Source organism: Gobius niger (assembly GCF_951799975.1).
Source record: "Gobius niger genome assembly, chromosome: 1".
NCBI classification, from domain to species: domain Eukaryota; kingdom Metazoa; phylum Chordata; class Actinopteri; order Gobiiformes; family Gobiidae; genus Gobius; species Gobius niger.
Window position 1 is genome coordinate 75,455,080 of NC_136852.1, and position 19,926 is coordinate 75,475,005.

Consider the following 19,926-nt stretch of genomic DNA (forward strand, 5'->3'; position numbering starts at 1 on the left):
TCACTTTTTTCTCAATTTTTTGTCAATTTTTGTCATTTTTTCTAAATTTCTTGTCACTTTTTCGTCAGCGTTTTCTCACTTTTTTCACATTTCCATCCTTGTTTTCGTCTCAGTTTTGTTGCTATTTTCACACCTTTTTTCCAGAAGCTTTTGGATTGGGGTAAAGCTGGAGAAACTATCCACCAGGGGGTGCTGCAGCGCCCTCAGCACCCTGGGTTCCCACTGCCTTTCTCCCATAGAGCAGTATCTGCACCTGCTCCTATTCCTGAGCCAATCCACCTGAAACAAAAACCGTCCCAAAGCTCAAAGTCCCCCCCCCGTCCGCTCAGAGGGCGGGTTCACAGCTCCGGCACCGGGAGGAGCGTGTTTCCGAAACGGGACGGGCCCCGCGCTGATCCCGGTGACGCGCCGCCGGAGGGAGGAGGACACTGCGGATAAACAAACCCACGCAGCGGTCACGGAGCGTGCGGAGCTCCGCGGGACACTGCTGTCAGACACACACCGGAGCGCGCACACACCCCCCCACTGTCCCGCTGTCCTCCGGTCCCCCCCCCCCCCGGTTTCCCCCGCGGATGTGGCCTTTGTGACGCGGCTCGGTTCTCCCACAGCGGCAGCAGCAGCAGCGGACTCGGAGCGGCATGACGGAGCTGCGGAAGCGCGGCGCGGCGGGCGGAGCGGACCCGGTCCCGGACAGCACTGACGGGGACAACATCAGCGACAAGGTACGGTCAGGAGCACCGCGGTGTCTCTGCTGCCTTCTGCCCCCCCTGCCCCGGACTTTACCCCCTGCGTGTCCCCCCCCCGGTCACGGTAGTTGTCGAAGAGCGGACGCGGACGCGGAGGTCGGAACGGCGGCGTTAGCATAACAGTGTTAGCTCCAAACATTAGCTTCATTCATAAGCTGCGGCTAATTAGCTCTGGCGTTTCCTCAACTTTAACCGAGGAAACAAAAGGAAATAACGATTCCTGAGCATTAACCTGACTTTATAACAATAGTTTAATGTTCAGGAGTCAAGAAGAGGCGCTTTATTATCAGTTAATGCTGATATTTAAACCTTATGTGTCATTAATATGTCTCTAACACTGAAACAACAACTGACAACACATTTAAATAATAATAACAATGACGTATGACACATAAATAACTTTAATTACACATTTATAACTGCTTTATTTCAGGGACCAGTGATGTCACAGTGTTTTTGCAATAAAACAACTAGTGCCGAGTTCATAAAAGAAACTCAGCACATACAGTTTGGCTTTACCCAAATCTAAAAGTGTCAAAAAATAGGATGAAAAGTGGGGGAAAGCGGCAAAAAAGTGGGACAAAAACATGAGAAACCAGCGGCGAAAAAAAAGTAAAAAAAAAAAAAAACATGACAAAGAGCAACAAAAATGTGCCAGAACAGTTGACAAAATGTTACAAAAATGTGATAAAAATTTGACAAACATTTGATGAACAGTTGACCAAAAATGTGACAAAAATGTGACAAAAAATGACAAAAATCGACGAAAAAAACGACAAAAATGTGATAAAAAATTTGAAAAAAATAAAAATAAAAAAATGACAAAAATTGAAGAAAAAATTACAAAAATGTGACAAAAATGTGACAAAAAAATGACGAAAAGTTACAAAAATGTGCCAGAAAAGCAACAATAACACAATAAAAAAAATACGAAAACAACACATTTAAATAATAATAACAATAATAACATCTATTCTCTAAACACATTCATAACTGCTTTATTTCAGGGACCAGTAATGTGACTAGTTCATGAAAGAAACTCAGCACATACAGTTTGGCTTTACCCAAATCTAAAAGTGTCAAAAAATAGGATGAAAAGTGGGGGAAAGGCGGCAAAAAAGGGGGACAAAAACATGATAAACCAGGGGCGAAAAAAAAGGAAAAAAAAAAAAAACATGACAAAGAGCAACAAAAATGTGCCGGAAAAGCAACAACAAAAAAAATGACAAAAGTTGATGAAAAAAATGACAAAAATTTGACAAAATGTTACAAAAATGTGATAAAAATTTGACGAAAAAATGACAAAAATGTGACAAAAAAATTGCAAAAAATTGACGAAAATGTGATAAAAAATTTGGGGAAAAAAAGAAAAAAATTGAAGAAAAAATTACAAAAATGTGACAAAAAAATGACAAAAATGTGACAAAAAAATGACAAAAATGTGACAAAAAAATGACAAAAATGTAAAAAAAAAATTGATAAAAAAGTTGACGAAAAAAATGACAAACATGTGACAAAAAAATGATTAAAAAAAATGGAAAAAAAATGACAAAAATTGAAGAAAAAATGACGAAAATGTGACAAAAATGTGACAAAAAAATGACAAAAAGTTACAAAAATGAGTTGAATACCCAACAAAAAAATGATGTAAAAAAAAAAGTTAAAAAAAAAACATGGCAAAGAGCAACAAAAATGTGCCGGAAAAGCAACAATAACACAATAAAAAAATACGAAAACAACACATTTAAATAATAATAACATCTATTCTCTAAACACATTCATAACTTTAATGACACATTTATAACTGCTTTATTTCAGGGACCAGTGATGTCACAGTGTTTTTGTAATAAAACAACTAGTGTCGAGTTCATACAGTTTGGCTTTACCCAAATCTAAAAGCTTCAGGAGAGAAAAGTGTCAAAAAATAGGATGAAAAGTGGGACAAAAACATAATAAACCAGCGGCAAAAATTAAATAAAAAAACATGAAAAAGAGCAACAAAAATGTGCCGGAAAAGCAACAACAACAAAAATGACAAAAGTTGATGAAAAAAATGACAAAAATGTGACAAAATGTTACAAAAATTGACGGAAAAAATGACAAAAATGTGACAAAAATGTGATAAAAAATTTGGGAAAAAAGGAAAAAAAAAGACAAACAAATTGAAGAAAAAATGACCAAAATGTGACAAAAAAATGACAAAAATGTGACAAAAATGTGACAAAAAAATGGCGCCGGGGCTTCTGGGTAATGTTGGGGAAGAACAGGTTTGGAGGCGCCGGGGCTTCTGGGTAATGTCGGGGAGGAACAGGTTTGGAGGCGCCGGGGCTTCTGGGTAATGTCGGGGAGGAACAGGTTTGGAGGCGGCGGCTGATGTGGCTGAACCAGGTGGACTCGTCGGGTTGGTCCATGACTTTACCCCCTGAGGCTTCACTGATACTTTCACCTCCTCCACTCCTGAAGACAGGCTGAACGTGAGGACCAAGAGCCATTCACATGAGTCTAGAAGGTCTTAGCTTTCAAATGAGTGGTTACACCGGCCTGTAGGCGATAACCTGAGCTCTTTCATATATATTATTATTAACCTTTTATCTTTAGAAGCTGATATGAGAGAGATGGACTGGGTGAGGGCGGGGCTTAAGGGGTCAAAGGTTTAGGGAGTTTTTAATGTTATAAATGTTGTTTCCTCTTCGTGTTTTACACATTTGAGTGATTCTAAAAACATATAATGAACACAGGGCTGCTGGGGGTCATGAGGACGTGATTTTGTGATTTTACCTTAAAGCCACACCCCGTAGCATTTTACCCCAAAAAATACAATTGAAATACAAGCTTTTTTTAATGACAGATATTTTCAGCGCTGAAAAATACCTCAAACAAACGTGTGATTTTGCTGTGAGACATGACATAACTTTACCGGGAGTGGGTGCGTCTCCGGCTCGTTTCCATGGAGATGTGACTAAAGCCAGCGGAATTTGAGATTTAAACAGGTTCGGTTCCCATCTACATCCGGTCTTTGATTTGTCACTGCAGTAACAGCATGTACTGCAGTAATCGCATGTACTGCAGTAATCGCATGTACTGCAGTAACAGCATGTACTGCAGTAATCGCATGTACTGCAGTAATCGCATGGTCTGTGTGGGGCTGGTCATTAGGAGCATGTCTTATACTGATGGCAACAGTACAGTCAAAATGTTACGCAGTGTGCCTTTAAAAAGAAAACAGTCAAGTCTAAAGTTTATAAACCCGGTGCCGTTTGACATTTATTTAAGTGTTAAGATCGAAAAGTGCAGTAACACAAACAGTAACACAAACAGTAACACAAACTGTTACTGAAAACAAACGAGTCCAGGACGAAAAAGCAAATCCAAACAAGTACGGAAAGTATTGAGAGTATTGAGAGTATTGAAAGTATTGAAAGTTTTGAAAGTTTTGAAAGTATTGAGAGTATTGAGAGTATTGAAAGTATTGAGAGTCCATCCATCCATCCATCCATCCATTTTCTTCCGCTTTATCCGGGGCCGGGTCGCGGGGGCAGCAGTCTCAGCAGAGATGCCCAAACTTCCCGATCCACACACACTTCCTCCAGCTGTTCTGGGGGGACCCCGAGGCGACACCAGGCCAGCTCGGAGACATAGTCCCACCACCGTGTCCTGGGTCTTCCACGAGGCCTTGTCCCACTAGGACATGCCTGGAACACCTCCCGCGGGAGGCGACCAGGAGGCATCCGAAACAGATGCCCGAGCCACCTCAGCTGGCTCCTTTCGACGTGAAGGAGCAGCGACTCTACTCCGAGCTCCTCCCGGGTAGCTGAGCTCCTCACCCGATCTCGGAGGGTGCGCCCAGCCACCCTGCGAAGGAAACTCATTTCGGCCGCTTGTATTCGCGATCTTGTCCTTTCGGTCATGACCCAAATCTCATGACCATAGGTGAGGGCGGGAACGTAGATCGATCGGTAAATCGAGAGCTTTGCCCTCCGACTCAGCTCCCTCTTCACCACGACAGACGATACAGCGACCGCATCACTGCTGACGCTGCACCGATCCGTCTGTCCATCTCACGCTCCATCCGTCCCCCACTCGTGAACAAGACCCCGAGATACTTGAACTCCTCCACTTGAGGCAAGGACTCCCCACCGACCTGAAGAGGGGAAGGAGAACCATGGCCTCAGATGTGGAGGTGCTGATCCTCATCCCGGCCGCTACACACTCGGCTGCAAACCGCCCCAGTGCGTGCTGAAGGTCCTGGTTCGTTGAAGCCATCAGAACAACATCGTCCGCAAACAGCAGAGATGAGACTCTGAGGCTCCCAAACCGGACACCCTCCGGCCCCTGGCTGCGCCTAGAAATTCTGTCCATAAAAGTAATGAACAGAACCGGTGACAAAGGGCAGCCCTGGTGGAGACCAACACGCACCGGGAACAGGTCTGACTTACTGCCGGCAATGCGAACCAAGCTCCTGCTGCGGTCATACAGGGAACGGACAGCCCTTAGCAGAGGGCCCCGGACCCCATACTCCCGGAGCACCCCCCACAGGGCACCACGAGGGCCCCGGACCCCATACTCCCGGAGCACCCCCCACAGGGCACCACGAGGGACGCGGTCGAACGCTTTCTCCAGATCCACAAAACACATGTGGACTGGTTGGGCGAACTCCCACGAACCCTCGAGTACCCGATGAAGGGTATAGAGTTGGTCCAGTGTGCCACGACCAGGACGAAAACCGCATTGTTCCTCCTGGATCCGAGGTTCAACTATCGGACGGATCCTCCTCTCCAGCACCCTGGAGTAGACCTTACCGGGGAGGCTAAGGAGGGTGATTCCTCTGTAATTGGAACACACCCTCCGATCCCCCTTTTTAAAGAGAGGGACCACCACCCCGGTCTGCCAATCCAGGGGCACTGTCCCCGACCGCCACGCGATGTTGCAGAGACGTGTCAGCCAAGACAGTCCTACAACATCCAGAGACTTAAGGTACTCAGGGCGAATCTCATCCACCCCCGGAGCCACCAAGGAGCTTTCTCACCACCCTGGTGACTTCAGCCCCGGTGATGGGCGAGCCCACTTCCGAGTCCTCAGCCTCTGCTTCCTCATTGGAAGACGTGACGACGGGATTGAGGAGGTCCTCGAAGTACTCCTTCCACCGCCCGACGACATCCCCAGTCGAGGTCAGCAGCCCCCCACCCGCACTGTAAACAGTGTTGGTGAAGCACTGCTTCCCCCTCCTGAGGCGCCGGATGGTTTGCCAGAATCTCTTCGAGGCCGACCGATAGTCTTCCTCCATGGTCTCCCCGAACTCCTCCCAGACCCGAGTTTTAGCCTCCGCGACCGCACGAGCTGCAGCACGCTTGGCCTGCCGGTACCTCTCAGCTGCCTCAGGAGTCCCACAAGCCAACAAGGCCAGGTAGGACTCCTTCTTCAGCTTGACGGCATCCCTTACTTCCGGGCGCCACCACCGGGTTCGGGGATTGCCGCCGCGACAGGCACCAGAGACCTTACGGCCACAACTACGAGCAGCCGCATCGACAATGGAGGAGGAGAACAGAGTCCACTCTGACTCCATGTCCCCCGCCTCCCCCGGAATCTGGGTGAAGCTCTTCCGGAGGTGGGAGTTGAAGACCCCACTGACAGAGGGATCCACCAGACGTTCCCAGCAGACCCTCACAACACGCTTGGGCCTGCCAGGTCTGACCGGCTTCCTCCCCTGCCAGCGGATCCAGCTCACCACCAGGTGGTGATCGGTTGACAGCTCAGCCCCTCTCTTCACCCGAGTGTCCGAGACACGCGGCCGGAGGTCAGACGACACAACTACAAAGTCGATCATCGACCTCCTGCCTAGGGTGTCCTGGTGCCACGTGCACTTATGGACACCCTTGTGCTCGAACATGGTGTTCGTTATGGACAAACTGTGACTAGCACAGAAGTCCAATAACAGAACACCACTCGGGTTCAGATCGGGGAGGCCGTTCTTCCCAATCACCCCCTCCCAGGTCTCACTGTCGTTACCCACGTGGGCGTTGAAGTCCCCCAGCAGAACAATGGAGTCCCCAGTCGGAGCACCATCTAGTACCCCTCCCAGGGACTCCAAGAAGGCCGGGTACTCTGCACCGATGTTGGGCCCGTAGGCCGAAACAACGGTGAGAGACCTGTCCCCGACCCGAAGGCGTAGGGACGCGACCCTCTCGTCCACCGGGGTGAACTCCAACACGTGGCGGCTGAGCTGGGGGGATATGAGCAAACCCACCCCAGCCCGCCGCCTCTCCCCGCGGGCAACTCCAGAAACATGGAGAGTCCAGCCTCTCTCCAGGAGTTGGGATCCGGAACCCAAGCTGTGCGTGGAGGTGAGCCCGACTATATCTAGTCGGTATCTCTCAACCTCCCGCACAAGCTCAGGCTCCTTCCCCCCCAGTGAGGTGACGTTCCATGTCCCGAACGCCAGAAGCTGTGCATGCGGATCAGGTCGTCGAGGCACCTGCCTCTGACTGCCACCCAGTCCTCTCCGCACCCGACCCCTACGGATCCCTCTGCGGGTGGTGGGTCCACAGGAGGGCGGGCCCACGTCGTCCCTTCGGGCTGGGCCCGGCCGGGCCCCGTGGGCAGAGACCCGGCCACCAGACGCTCGCGTTCGGGCCCCAACCCCAGGTCTGGCTCCAGGGTGGGGCCCCGGCTGCGCCATGCCGGGCGACGTCACGGTCAGTATTGAGAGTATTGAAAGTATTGAGAGTATTGAAAGTATTGAAAGTATTGAAAGTATTGAAAGTATTGAGAGTATTGAGAGTATTGAAAGTATTGAAAGTTTTGAAAGTTTTGAAAGTATTGAGAGTATTGAGAGTATTGAAAGTATTGAGAGTATTGAAAGTATTGAGAGTATTGAAAGTATTGAAAGTATTGAAAGTATTGAAAGTATTGAAAGTTTTGAGAGTATTGAAAGTATTGAAAGTATTGAGAGTATTGAAAGTATTGAAAGTATTGAAAGTATTGAAAGTATTGAAAGTATTGAGAGTATTGAAAGTATTGAAAGTATTGAAAGTATTGAAAGTGTTTGCGATTCTTGAAAAAGTATCGATACTTGGGAGATTCCGCTGCCACTTCTTCAAATTCAAAATTTAAAATTCTACAGTTTTCAACATGAAATCTAGTGATAAACTTAATATACTTTTCAAAATATATTTTTTACATTTTGCTTTGAGAAAATGTCGTATTTGTATTTGTATTTGTATTTGTTTTGCGATCCAAATCCGATATTTTGTCCCAGGTATTACTTAAAGTTAAAAATACCGCGGAGTCTGAAGTCGTCGTACAAGTCTGAGTAAATATACCTTTAAAACAACATGAGACCTGCCAAAGGAAACAAATCCTGCTTCGTGCAGTGCTAACACCGAAGCAAAACCGCAGCACTGGTTTGAGGATCTGCACTTTGTCTCCGGACGTTTCTTCATTATTATGATTAAACTCTGAGCTCTCGGTTTATTTTCTCGTCTGCGCGAGATGTTCAAAAGCAATAAAGGAGAATGTGGGACTTTTAAAGCTCTCGCTGATGCAAAACCGTTTAAAGGAATATGCAAAACCTACTTTTTTAAACAAATACCGCTGGTTAAAGCAGACCTGGAGCGGCCGAGTAGCTTTGAGTAGTCCTGTTTACTTTGGTCGACTCAGGATGTGTTAAAGAATAATTCTGGAAGAAACTGAACATTATCGTCAGGAGGGAGCTTTAGTCTAAATGCTTTATGTACGGCTGGGAAAAAATATTTCATTTCAAAATCGAGTTGGTCAAATCGATTAATATAAAAAAATAAAAATCTGATTTTTAACATTTTTAGATTAATTTTTTATAATGATCTATTTTCATTTTTTAGATGTATGTATTTTATATTTAGGTTTTTAACTTATTTATTTTTCATTTTTCATTTTTTTTAGATTTATATATTTGTTCTTATTAATTAATTAATTTGTATTTATTATAATTGTTATTTGTTAATTTATTAATTTATGTTATTTTTTTTATTTCTTTTAGATTAATTATTATTATTTTATTTTTTTTATTAATTAATTATTTTTTTTAATTTTTTAGCTGTCTGCCCTCTGCTTAGGAAGAAGGTCCTGCTGCCGCTCAATCCAAATACAGCATAAATACTCTGGATGTTTAACCATCTTTGTTGTAGGGCTGCAACTAACGATTATTTTGGTAATCGATTAATCGACCGATTATTTTTACGATTAATCGATTAATCGCTTGGCTGTGAAAGGTGCATGGAAATTGTATTTTTTCTATTTTTTATCACATAAAGCTAAAGTGGCGCCGCTTGAGGACGTGTTGATGGAGTAAACTTAAAGTGAACGTTTGTACAAGGCTAATTCTGCTTTCTGATTGGACGAGACAAAGACAGATATTTATGAAATTTACAATGTACAAAACACTGCAGACCCTCACTTTAAAAAACAAAGTAGGTTTTCATCCAAAATACATAATTTTCATGTCTTTTTTGCTCTATTTTAGTCTGTGTTCACTAGAAAACGATTAATCGATTACTGGAATAGTTGACAACTATTTTAGTAATCGATTAGTTGTCGATTAATCGATTAGTTGTTTCAGCCCTAATTTGTTGCAGTGACTTCAGTCAGAGAAAGGGTTTTGCCTTTGCAACTTTGTTTATGTTGATGCACTTTAATAAAATACAATAAATATATATATATTTAAATTCAAATTTATTTACAGTCACAGTTATTTTGTTTCGGAAATAAAAAAAAAAGCAGATTTATTTTTTGGGCGGGAAAATTGCTCTACTTTTATGTCAACAAAGAAAACAGGATTTTACATTTTAACCTCACTGGTTTATTACTATGGAATCCCTGGAATCTTCTCCTTAAGAAAGGCTGGATTTGACTCCGAGCTGTAACAAACACTGCAGTCGCTTCAAATCCTCACAAAGACTCAAACTGACTTTAAACTGTGCACAAGTTTCTTTTTACAGTCAAACTGAAAGGCTGATGGTCACAGATTGTTGGGGAAGCAGTTTAGAGTTTGAAAATGTGAAGTAAACCAGTAACATGGTCCAGACAGTCGGCTGTGTAATAACTCTGTGAAGCAGCGGCATTAACCCTGGATATGAGTGTTTCAACATCACACAGTTTCACACGGAGTTTCACACGGACACGCCTGTGTGAGCCACATATCGCCCTGGCCAAGGGTCGAGCCGCCGAGAAACAAAGGATCCTGATAGAACGGCTTTCTCAGTGGCTGCGTTTACATGGAGTCATCAGATATCCGGAGTGATCAGAAAACCGGAGTAATCAGAAAACTGGAGTAATCAGAAAACCGGAGTAATCAGAAAACCGGAGTAATCAGAAAACCGGAGTAATCAGAAAACTGGAATAATCAGAAAACTGGAATAATCAGAAAACCGGAGTAATCAGAAAACTGGAGTAATCAGAAAACTGGAGTAATCAGAAAACTGGAGTAATCAGAAAACTGGAGTAATCAGAAAACTGGAGTAATCAGAAAACCGGAGTAATCAGAAAACCGGAGTAATCAGAAAACCGGAGTAATCAGAAAACCGGAGTAATCAGAAAACCGGAGTAATCAGAAAACTGGAGTAATCTGAAAACTGGAGTAATCTGAAAACCGGAGTAATCTGAAAACCGGAGTAATCAGAAAACTGGAGTAATCTGAAAACCGGAGTAATCAGAAAACTGGAGTAATCAGAAAACTGGAGTAATCAGAAAACTGGAGTAATCAGAAAACCGGAGTAATCAGAAAACCGGAGTAATCAGAAAACTGGAGTAATCAGAAAACTGGAGTAATCAGAAAACTGGAGTAATCAGAAAACCGGAGTAATCATATATCATCATCATATTCACTTCAGCAGAAATCCTAAACTCTGGGTAATCATTTGTTTCACTCAGACTTGGCTGTAGATACTGTTTAAGTGGCGCTAGCCCACAGCTAGCTTTGCCCGTTAGCCTGTTAGCTTCTTCTTCGTGATTCCATTAATGTGTTATAATTGGCCAGAGACACCAGAGGGCGATGAAAGACCCCCCAGTCACCCCCTTAATGGGATGATGATCAGAGCTTTGGTCTCCATGTAAACGTGTCCAGCGAGAGGTTCCATAAAGTTCGTTATCTCCACAGAGGAGACTTTGAACCTTGAGCCAGTTTTTGTTTGTAACGTATAGACCCGGGAATATGGAAACATGAACCACAAACTCATTCTGATCATTGCAGTTTGTTAGTTTTCTCTAATTGTATCGACCCGGTGATGATCTCAGATTGATTATGTTGATGTTTAAGACTGCTAGCCGTGTGTTAGCCGTGTGCTAGCCGTGTGTTAGCCGTGTTATAGCTCTCCTCGTAGCTGATTGTCCTAATGCAGTCAGACTCAGCGAGACAACGGGGCACATGCCAAAGTCCGATGTTCCCTGGTGTCAGTACAAACAGCCGTACCTCACACGTACACATTCCCCAGGCACACACACACACACACACACACACACACACACACACACACGTATGTTTGTACTCCTATCTTAGTGAGGAAACTCATCGACATAATGCATGACCCTAAACCCCAAACCTAACCCTAAAACCACATCTTGACCCTCAAACAGTCCTTCAAATAAGTGAGGACCACCCAAAACGTCCGCACTACTAAAATGTCCTCACTTTACCAAAACGTCCTCATTTCACCAAAACGTCCTCACTTTACCCAAATGTCCTCACTCTGTTGGTTAAAAATTCAAACTGGTCCTCATAATGTCATAAGTACAGGAACACACACACACACACACGGTCTCCAGTTTGGCTTTATCCAAATCTAAAAGCTTCAAAAGTGTCAGTAGGCCGTTCTGTTCCTACAAATGTGCACATTTTGTTTTGCCGTCGAATCCTGGACCCGTTTAAATTGAGCTTTCATTACACATACAAGGAATAGGGAAGCCAGGCTCGATACTGCCGTATGGCGAGGTTCATGGCGTTTACATAGTGATCTGTGGTTTCTTTATTACTAACATCTTAGTGCCACTGGATGAGTGTCCGACAAACAGAGAAAGGTTTGTTTTTATGTCCCAGTCCAGTCCCCTTCAGGACAGAACAGTTCCTTTCAGGACAGAACAGTTCCCTTCAGGACAGAACAGTTCCTTTCAGGACAGAACAGTTCCTTTCAGGACAGAACAGTTCCCTTCAGGACAGAACAGTTCCTTTCAGGACAGAACAGTTCCCTTCAGGACAGAACAGTTCCTTTCAGGACAGAACAGTTCCTTTCAGGACAGAACAGTTCCTTTCAGGACAGAACAGTTCCCTTCAGGACAGAACAGTTCCTTTCAGGACAGAACAGTTCCCTTCAGGACAGAACAGTTCCTTTCAGGACAGAACAGTTCCTTTCAGGACAGAACAGTTCCTTTCAGGACAGAACAGTTCCTTTCAGGACAGAACAGTTCCTTTCAGGACAGAACAGTTCTGAGCTCTGTAGTATCTGAGCTCTGTAGTATCTGAGCTCTGTAGTATCTGAGCTCTGTAGTATCTGAGCTCTGTAGTATCTGAGCTCTGTAGTATCTGAGCTCTGTAGTATCTGAGCTCTGTAGTATCTGAGCTCTGTAGTATCTGAGCTCTGTAGTATCTGAGCTCTGTAGTATCTGAGCTCTGTAGTATCTGAGCTCTGTAGTATCTGAGCTCTGTAGTATCTGAGCTCTGTAGTATCTGAGCTCTGTAGTATCTGAGCTCTGTAGTATCTGAGCTCTGTAGTATCTGAGCTCTGTAGTATCTGAGCTCTGTAGTATCTGAGCTCTGTAGTGAGTTTTGTGCTGTGGCTGTTGGTGCACAGTTTCCTCATTAAACTCTGAGCAGAACTCTAGCCACCGCCGCACTCGCCGCCGCCGCCGCCGCCGCCGCCGCCGCCGCACTCCCTGCCCTGCAGCGTTTAACCCGGGCCGTCTGGAGCCAGCGCTCTGTCTCTGTGCTGTTTTCTAGGGCCCGACCGATTACTGATATAAAGGGGGCTGGTTTGGCCGAGAGACGATATAAATGTTGTTTTTTTAAATCTCTCGAATAGCCTAAAGTTAAGCATTTATTATTATAGTAAAGGATTCAGTCATAGAAATATATGGAACTATCGGTCGCCCGATGTGGGGACACAGATGGAAATTAGCATAATGCTAAATCTGATGCAGCATCTTTTTATTGTCACTGCAACTGTCCTTTCAATAAACTAAACTAAACTAAACTAAACTAAACTAAACTAAACTAAACTAAACTAAACTAAACTAAACTAAACTATTTTTTTAATTTTATTATATTTATTTATTTATTTCAGTCATGTTAGTTACATGTTTTCACATTTCAACTAAACATGTTTTTTTTTAATGATTTTTTTATATACATGATTTTTTTTTGTATTTTTATCAGCGGTTGAATTGTAGTTTTGTATGTGTTTCCCCAAACTTCTGAGCAATAAAGTAAGTGAGGCAGTATTAAAGTGCAGTATAAGACCCTGAAAGATTCACGATTTAAAAAATATTTTACTTTGTGAAGAACAGCAATGTTTCTACATAATTTATTTCTAATACTGTGGACATGAGATTTCCAATTTAATTTTTCATCCAGTGTCACACCCAAAAACCTGAGTTCAGATACTACTAAAGATACTACTAAACTAAAGGATTATTGGTGTTTTCATTGGTCGATGCCGGTTTGCACCTCTGATATTTTAGAACTGTCTATAATCCTGTGTGTGAAGCTGAATATTCATGTTCAGTAGTTACTTCAGAGGGAGCTTGTTTGAAAGACAAAAAATCAGTAGATTCCAAAACAAAAAAATAAATTATGGTTCCGCCATTATACGTAAAACTAAAAAGTTCCACAGATCGGCATAGACACAGACGGCATCTCGTCATAGAAGGGGGCGTGGCTTCGCCGAGGGGGAAAATAGAATCTTTAGAGAAACACAATTTTTCCTCTTTTTAGCCATTTTCTGGTGGAATATGAACTTATTTATCACATAAATAAAGTCAAGTGTAAATCAGGCCCATATGGATATTTTCTCACAGCAGATTGTTCAGTAGAAGTGAAAAAACGGCAGTTATAGCTAGCGCGAGCTAACCGTTAGCATTAGCCCGATGCTAACATGTAGCATCAAGTTAGCATTCTCCGTTATTTATGTATTTATGGGGTGTTGAACCACTTTGCTCCTCCCCATGTCTTTGTGTCATTATTTAGTAGAAACTATATTCATTATTCAGCGTTTGTTACAGTAGTTTTTGAATAATTAGAGAAAATATACATTTTTTCAAAATTGTTTTCCCCCTTAACTGTTTTCAAAAATGACCATATATGGGCGATTCCAGAGATGCCGCCTGTATCTATCGTCTGAGCTCATTTACAGGCCAGGTCTGCGGCGCTGAGGACACGGGTTCTAATGGTTATAATGGTTATAATGGCACTGATGTTTGGCACTGATGTTTGGCACTGATGTTTGGTACTGATGTTTGGTACTGATGTTTGGCACTGATGTTTGGCACTGATGTTTGGTACTGATGTTTGGTACTGATGTTTGGTACTGATGTTTGGTACTGATGTTTGGTACTGATGTTTGGCACTGATGTTTGGTACTGATGTTTGGTACTGATGTTTGGTACTGATGTTTGGTACTGATGTTTGGTACTGATGTTTGGTACTGATGTTTGGTACTGATGTTTGTTACTGATGTTTGGTACTGATGTTTGGTACTGATGTTTGGTACTGATGTTTGGTACTGATGTTTGGTGCTGATGTTTGGTACTGATGTTTGGTACTGATGTTTGGTACTGATGTTTGGCACTGATGTTTGTTACTGATGTTTGTTACTGATGTTTGGTACTGATGTTTGGTACTGATGTGGCCGAGCGGCTCTTCTGAGCGGCTCTTTTCCTGTTCTGTGCATGCTCTCCCTGCTCAGCGTGATGTTCCCTTGTGTGCAGGAGGCCGAGGGAGTGGACACAGAGGCGGAGTGCGAGGGGGACAAAGCGGACACCCCCGACGTGCCCCCGTCCACCGCCGACAACACTCCGGAATGTATCACCAAAGCTCTGGAAGGCCTGCCCCCCAGGTAGAGCTCACACCTCCTGCCTCCAGTGTGAGGAAACATCTGCCCTGTTTCCCTGAGGCTTCACTGTGTCCTCACAGTTTATATGTTAACCCCTTAACTCCCACCTGAACTGCTTTACCCCAATCCAAAAGCTTCTGGAAAAAAGCTGAAACGAAAACAATGATGGAAATGTGACAAAAAAGTGAGAAAAATGTGACAAAAATGTGAGAAAAATGTGACAAAAATGTGACAAAAATGTGACAAAAAAGTGACAAAAAATGACAAAAATGTGACAAAAATGTGACAAAAAAGTCACAAAAAATGACAAAAATGTGACAAAAAAGTGACAAAAAATGACAAAAATGTGACAAAAATGTGACAAAAAATGACAAAAATGTGACAAAAAAGTGACAAAAAATGACAAAAATGTGACAAAAATGTGACAAAAAAATGACAAAAATGTGACAAAAAAATGACAAAAATGTGACAAAAAATGTGACAAAAATGTGACAAAAAAATGACAAAAATGAGACAAAAATGTGACAAAAAAATGACAAAAATGTGACAAAAATGTGACAAAAAATTACAAAAATGAGACAAAAATGTGACAAAAAAATGACAAAAATGTGACAAAAAAATGACAAAAATGTGACAAAAAATGTGACAAAAATGTGACAAAAAATGACAAAAATGTGACAAAAAAGTGACAAAAAAGTGACAAAAAATGACAAAAATGTGACAAAAACGTGACAAAAAAATGACAAAAATGTGACAAAAATGTGACAAAAAATTACAAAAATGTGACAAAAAAAATGACAAAAATGTGACAAAAAAATGACAAAAATGAGACAAAAATGTGACAAAAAAATGACAAAAATGTGACAAAAAAAATGACAAAAATGTGACAAAAAAATGACAAAAATGTGACAAAAAAATGACAAAAATGTGACAAAAAATGTGACAAAAATGTGACAAAAAAATGACAAAAATGTGACAAAAAATGTGACAAAAATGTGACAAAAAAATGACAAAAATGTGACAAAAATGTGACAAAATGTGACAAAAATGTGACAAAAAAATGACAGAAATGAGTTGAATACCCAACAAAAAAATGATGGAAAAAAAATCTGACGTGAGGAAAAAGATCCTCTCGGTTCAGGCGGGAGTTAAGAGGTTAATGGACCTGCAGAGCTCAGGGCCTGACAGTAATCACTCTGTCTGACTGACTCTGCTCACCTTTATGGTCCACTGCACTAAACTGTGTATTTTGAAAAGCTGATACAGTTATTCATACAAGTCTGCTTCACAAATAAACAAGACAAAGGCAAATTTCTGAAGATATTTATTTTGTAATTCATGCAGTTTTCGTGGTGCTAGGCTAATGCAAGGCTAGTGCATGTCTATGGTATCAGCTAGCCTGCATTAAAAACAGTGTGAGCCGCTCCACAGAGCACCTGAGTCACTGATAACACCAGACTAACCATATACATGACTGTGTCCATAGAATCATGTCTGGAATATAACTGACCTGCATCACATGAATGATCGCATTCTGAGGGACTATTTTCTAGCAGATCACTCCACCGCTGTGTAGCTTATACAACCACGAAGCTGATGCTGCTCAAATATAAGTTACTTTAAATGATCAGACATGTATATGGTTAGTCTGGTGTTATCAGTGATTTGCCTCAGGTGCTCTGTGGAGCGGGTCACACTGTTTTTAATGCAGGCTAGCTGATACCATAGACATGCACTAGCCTAGCATTAGCCTAGCGCCACGAAACTCTTCAAATATAAGAAAAGAAAAAATATCTCCTGAAATCAGCAAAACTCTGGATAACTCTCCCATTGTTCCCCTATTGGCAAAATTTGGTAAAATTGGAAAAAAGTAAAAAAAAAAAAATGTTTGAAAACAAGGAAAAGAAATTGGGAGGGGGGAGGATATGGTAAAATTGGCACCTGCACATAGTTAATAAGCTCTGTTGTTCTATGTCAAAGCAAGAAAAAGAAATAGCGAAAACGGGAAAGAGTTGGGGAAAAATGAGAAGAATGTGTAATGTCCAGGACAATGATCTTTTAGAGCCATGTTAATTAAGAAGCATATTATAAAGAGGGGGTGTTCTGCTTTAAAGAGGGGGTGTTCTGCTTTAAAGAGGGGGTGTTCTGCTTTTGTCAGTCCCATAGCACCAGTCTATATCACACTACAATGATGACAAACCTTCTGTTGGTCTGTAAATGCAGTAAATTAGAATAACTGCCTTGTATAAAATGTCTCTCTCAAAATGGCTGTAGTGAATGTCTTGAAAATGAAAAAAAAAAATGAAAAATTATGGAAATGTGACAAAAAAGTGAGAAAATATTGATGGAAAAATGATAAAAATTGACAAAAAAATGACAAAAATTTGACAAAAAAAATCATAAAAAGTGACAAAAAATGACAAAAAATTGACAAAAAAATGACAAAAATTCGACTAAAAAATGATTAAAATGTGACAAAAAAATCATAAAAATGTGACAAAAAATGACAAAAAAATGACAAAAAAATGACAAAAAAATGACAAAAAATTGATAAAAATGTGACAAAAAAAAGATAAAAATTGGACCAAAAAAAAGACAATAATATGACAAAAATGTGATAACAAATTGACGAAAAAAATTGACAAAAAAGTTACAAAAATGAGCTGAACACCCAACAAAAAATGATGGGAAAAAAAGATCTGATGACGTGAGGAAAAAGATCCTCTCGGTTCAGGCGGGAGTTAAGAGGTTAAAGAGGGGGTGTTCTGCTTTTGTCAGTCCCATAGCACCAGTCTATATCTCACTACAATGATGACAAACCTTCTGCTGGTCTGTAAATGCAGTAAATTAGAATAACTGCCTTGTATAAAATGTCTCTCTCAAAATGGCTGTAGTGAATGTCTTGAAATAGGCCTCTGTCTCTTTAAGAACCTCTGAGCCTTTAGACACGCCCCCTCCACACGCTGTCTGTGGCATCAGTGGGGAGGGGGTTCTGCTGAGGAGCAGTGGTTGGTTACTCGGCTGGTGACCAAAGCTCGGAGGCGTCTCCAGGAGGTGGGGGCGTTCCTAGGAGGACTCAGGCAAACCTATCCCTAAAATGGCCGCCATCAGCCAAAAATTCAACAAAAAAGTGACAAAAAATTCAACAAAAAATGTCAAAAATTCAACAAAAATTCAACAAAAATTCAACAAAAAAAAAGACAAAAAAAAAGACAAAAAATGACAAAAATTCTAAAAAAAATTCAACAAAAATGTGACAAAAAATCTACAAAAAATGACAAAAATGTGACAAAAATTCAACAAAAATTCAACAAAAATTCAAAAAAAAAAGAAAAAAAATGACAAAAAATGACAAAAAATCAAAAAAAAAATTCAACAAAAATGTGACAAAAATTCAACAAAAATGTGACAAAAATTCAACAAAAATTCAACAAAAATTCAACAAAAAAAAGACAAAAATGTGACAAAAAATCAACAAAAAATGACAAAAATGTGACAAAAATTCAACAAAAATTCAACAAAAAAAATGACAAAAATTCAACAAAAATGTGACAAAAATGTGACAAAAATTCAACAAAAAAATGACAAAAATTCAACAAAAATGTGACAAAAATGTGACAAAAAATCAACTAAAAATGACTAAAATTCAACAAAAATGTGACAAAAAATCAACTAAAAATGACAAAAATTCAACAAAAATGTGACAAAAACCTATCCCTAAAATGGCCGCCATCAGAGTTTTTACAGATTACTCAGAAATACGTGAATGTGCCAAGGCAACACTTCAGCCATGTTTTTAATGAGGGAGTGACAGAATAACAGGATGGAAAGCTTGAAAAAGTCCATTTTGCAGAATACCCCCCTTTAAAAATCACTTCATCATCGTTATCGAAAAAAATAGCAAATATTGAGATAGTCATATAGTCGATATCGCCCCTCCCTGCTGTGTATTGCGTGTAGTGTGTATTGTGTGTGTATTGTGCGTCTGTGTGGGTGTGGGCCCTGTCAGAATGCAGTCCGGTCAGTCTGCGCTCACAGGCTTAAGAGCTCACACTGTAATAATCCCCACACACTGAGGGGGCGGGGCCTGTGCAGGTCGTTATTGTCATGACGACGGGTCACTAACCTCTTTACCCCCCGCCTCTAACCGAGCGCATTTACCCAAATCTAAACTGGAGCTCACAGCCTGCAGGCCAGAGTGACGCCTCGTTTGAAAGCTAAGACCTACAAGACTGACTGGCTCTGTTGTAGATTTGGGTAAAGCCAAACTGGAGAAAATGTGCCTGGTTCATGTGTAACTCATGCCTCATGCCAGGGTTTTTTCTTTTATAAAAGGATGTAGGCGTGAACTGACCTTTAGCAAAAGCTCCGCCCCCTGAGCCAGTGTTTGCTAGTTCTGTCAAGAGTTTATCACAAGTCATAATAACGAACAGGAAGTGACTCTTTTTGATGCAACACCAGCGCGATATCGTCCCGTAAAATACAGAGTCAGACTCGCTCAGGCCTCAGCCTCAGACTCAGGCTCAGACTCAGGCTCAGGCTCAGACTCGGACTCGGACTCAGGCTCAGACTCGGACTCGGACTCGGACTCGGACGGCGTGTGTGACGAGACGCTGACAGAGATCCTCTCTGCAGTGAGGAGGCTCACTCTGAGACTGTACAAATTATAGGTACTTTTACTTAACCCCTTAACTCCCACCTGAACCGAGCACATTTTCTCCAGCTTTACCCCAATCCAAAAGCTTCTGGAAAAAAGGTGTGAAAATAGCAACAAAACTGAGCCGAAAACAAGGATGAAAATGTCCAAAAAGTGAGAAAAAATGGATGAAAAAGTGACAGAAATTTACAAAAAATTGACAATAAACTGAGAAAAAAGTGACGAAAAAGTGACAAAAAATGGACAAAAAAGTGATAAGAATTTGACAAAAAAAATTGAATAATTTGACGAAAAACTGACAAAAAAGTCACGAAAATTTGACAAAAATGAGACGACTGCCCAACAAAAAAAGTGATCTGATGATGTGAGGAAAAAGATCAATTTAGTTTTGTAGGTCTTAGCTTTCTAATGAGGAGTTGCACTGACCTACAGGATTTGGGTAAAGCTGAAC

The 19,926-nt window shown here is 41.6% G+C and overlaps 1 protein-coding gene across 1 annotated transcript in view; it reads left to right on the forward strand.

The window, feature by feature from the left end:
- Positions 1-344: 344 nt before the first annotated feature.
- The window catches only part of cds1 (CDP-diacylglycerol synthase (phosphatidate cytidylyltransferase) 1), a 46,885-nt gene continuing 27,303 nt past the window's right edge, over positions 345-19,926 (forward strand). The window contains exons 1-2 of the mRNA XM_079576545.1: positions 345-722; positions 14,694-14,821. Of these exons, the coding sequence (XP_079432671.1) occupies positions 639-722; positions 14,694-14,821 (212 nt within the window). The 5' untranslated portion in view covers positions 345-638. The remainder of the gene's footprint in view (positions 723-14,693; positions 14,822-19,926) is intronic.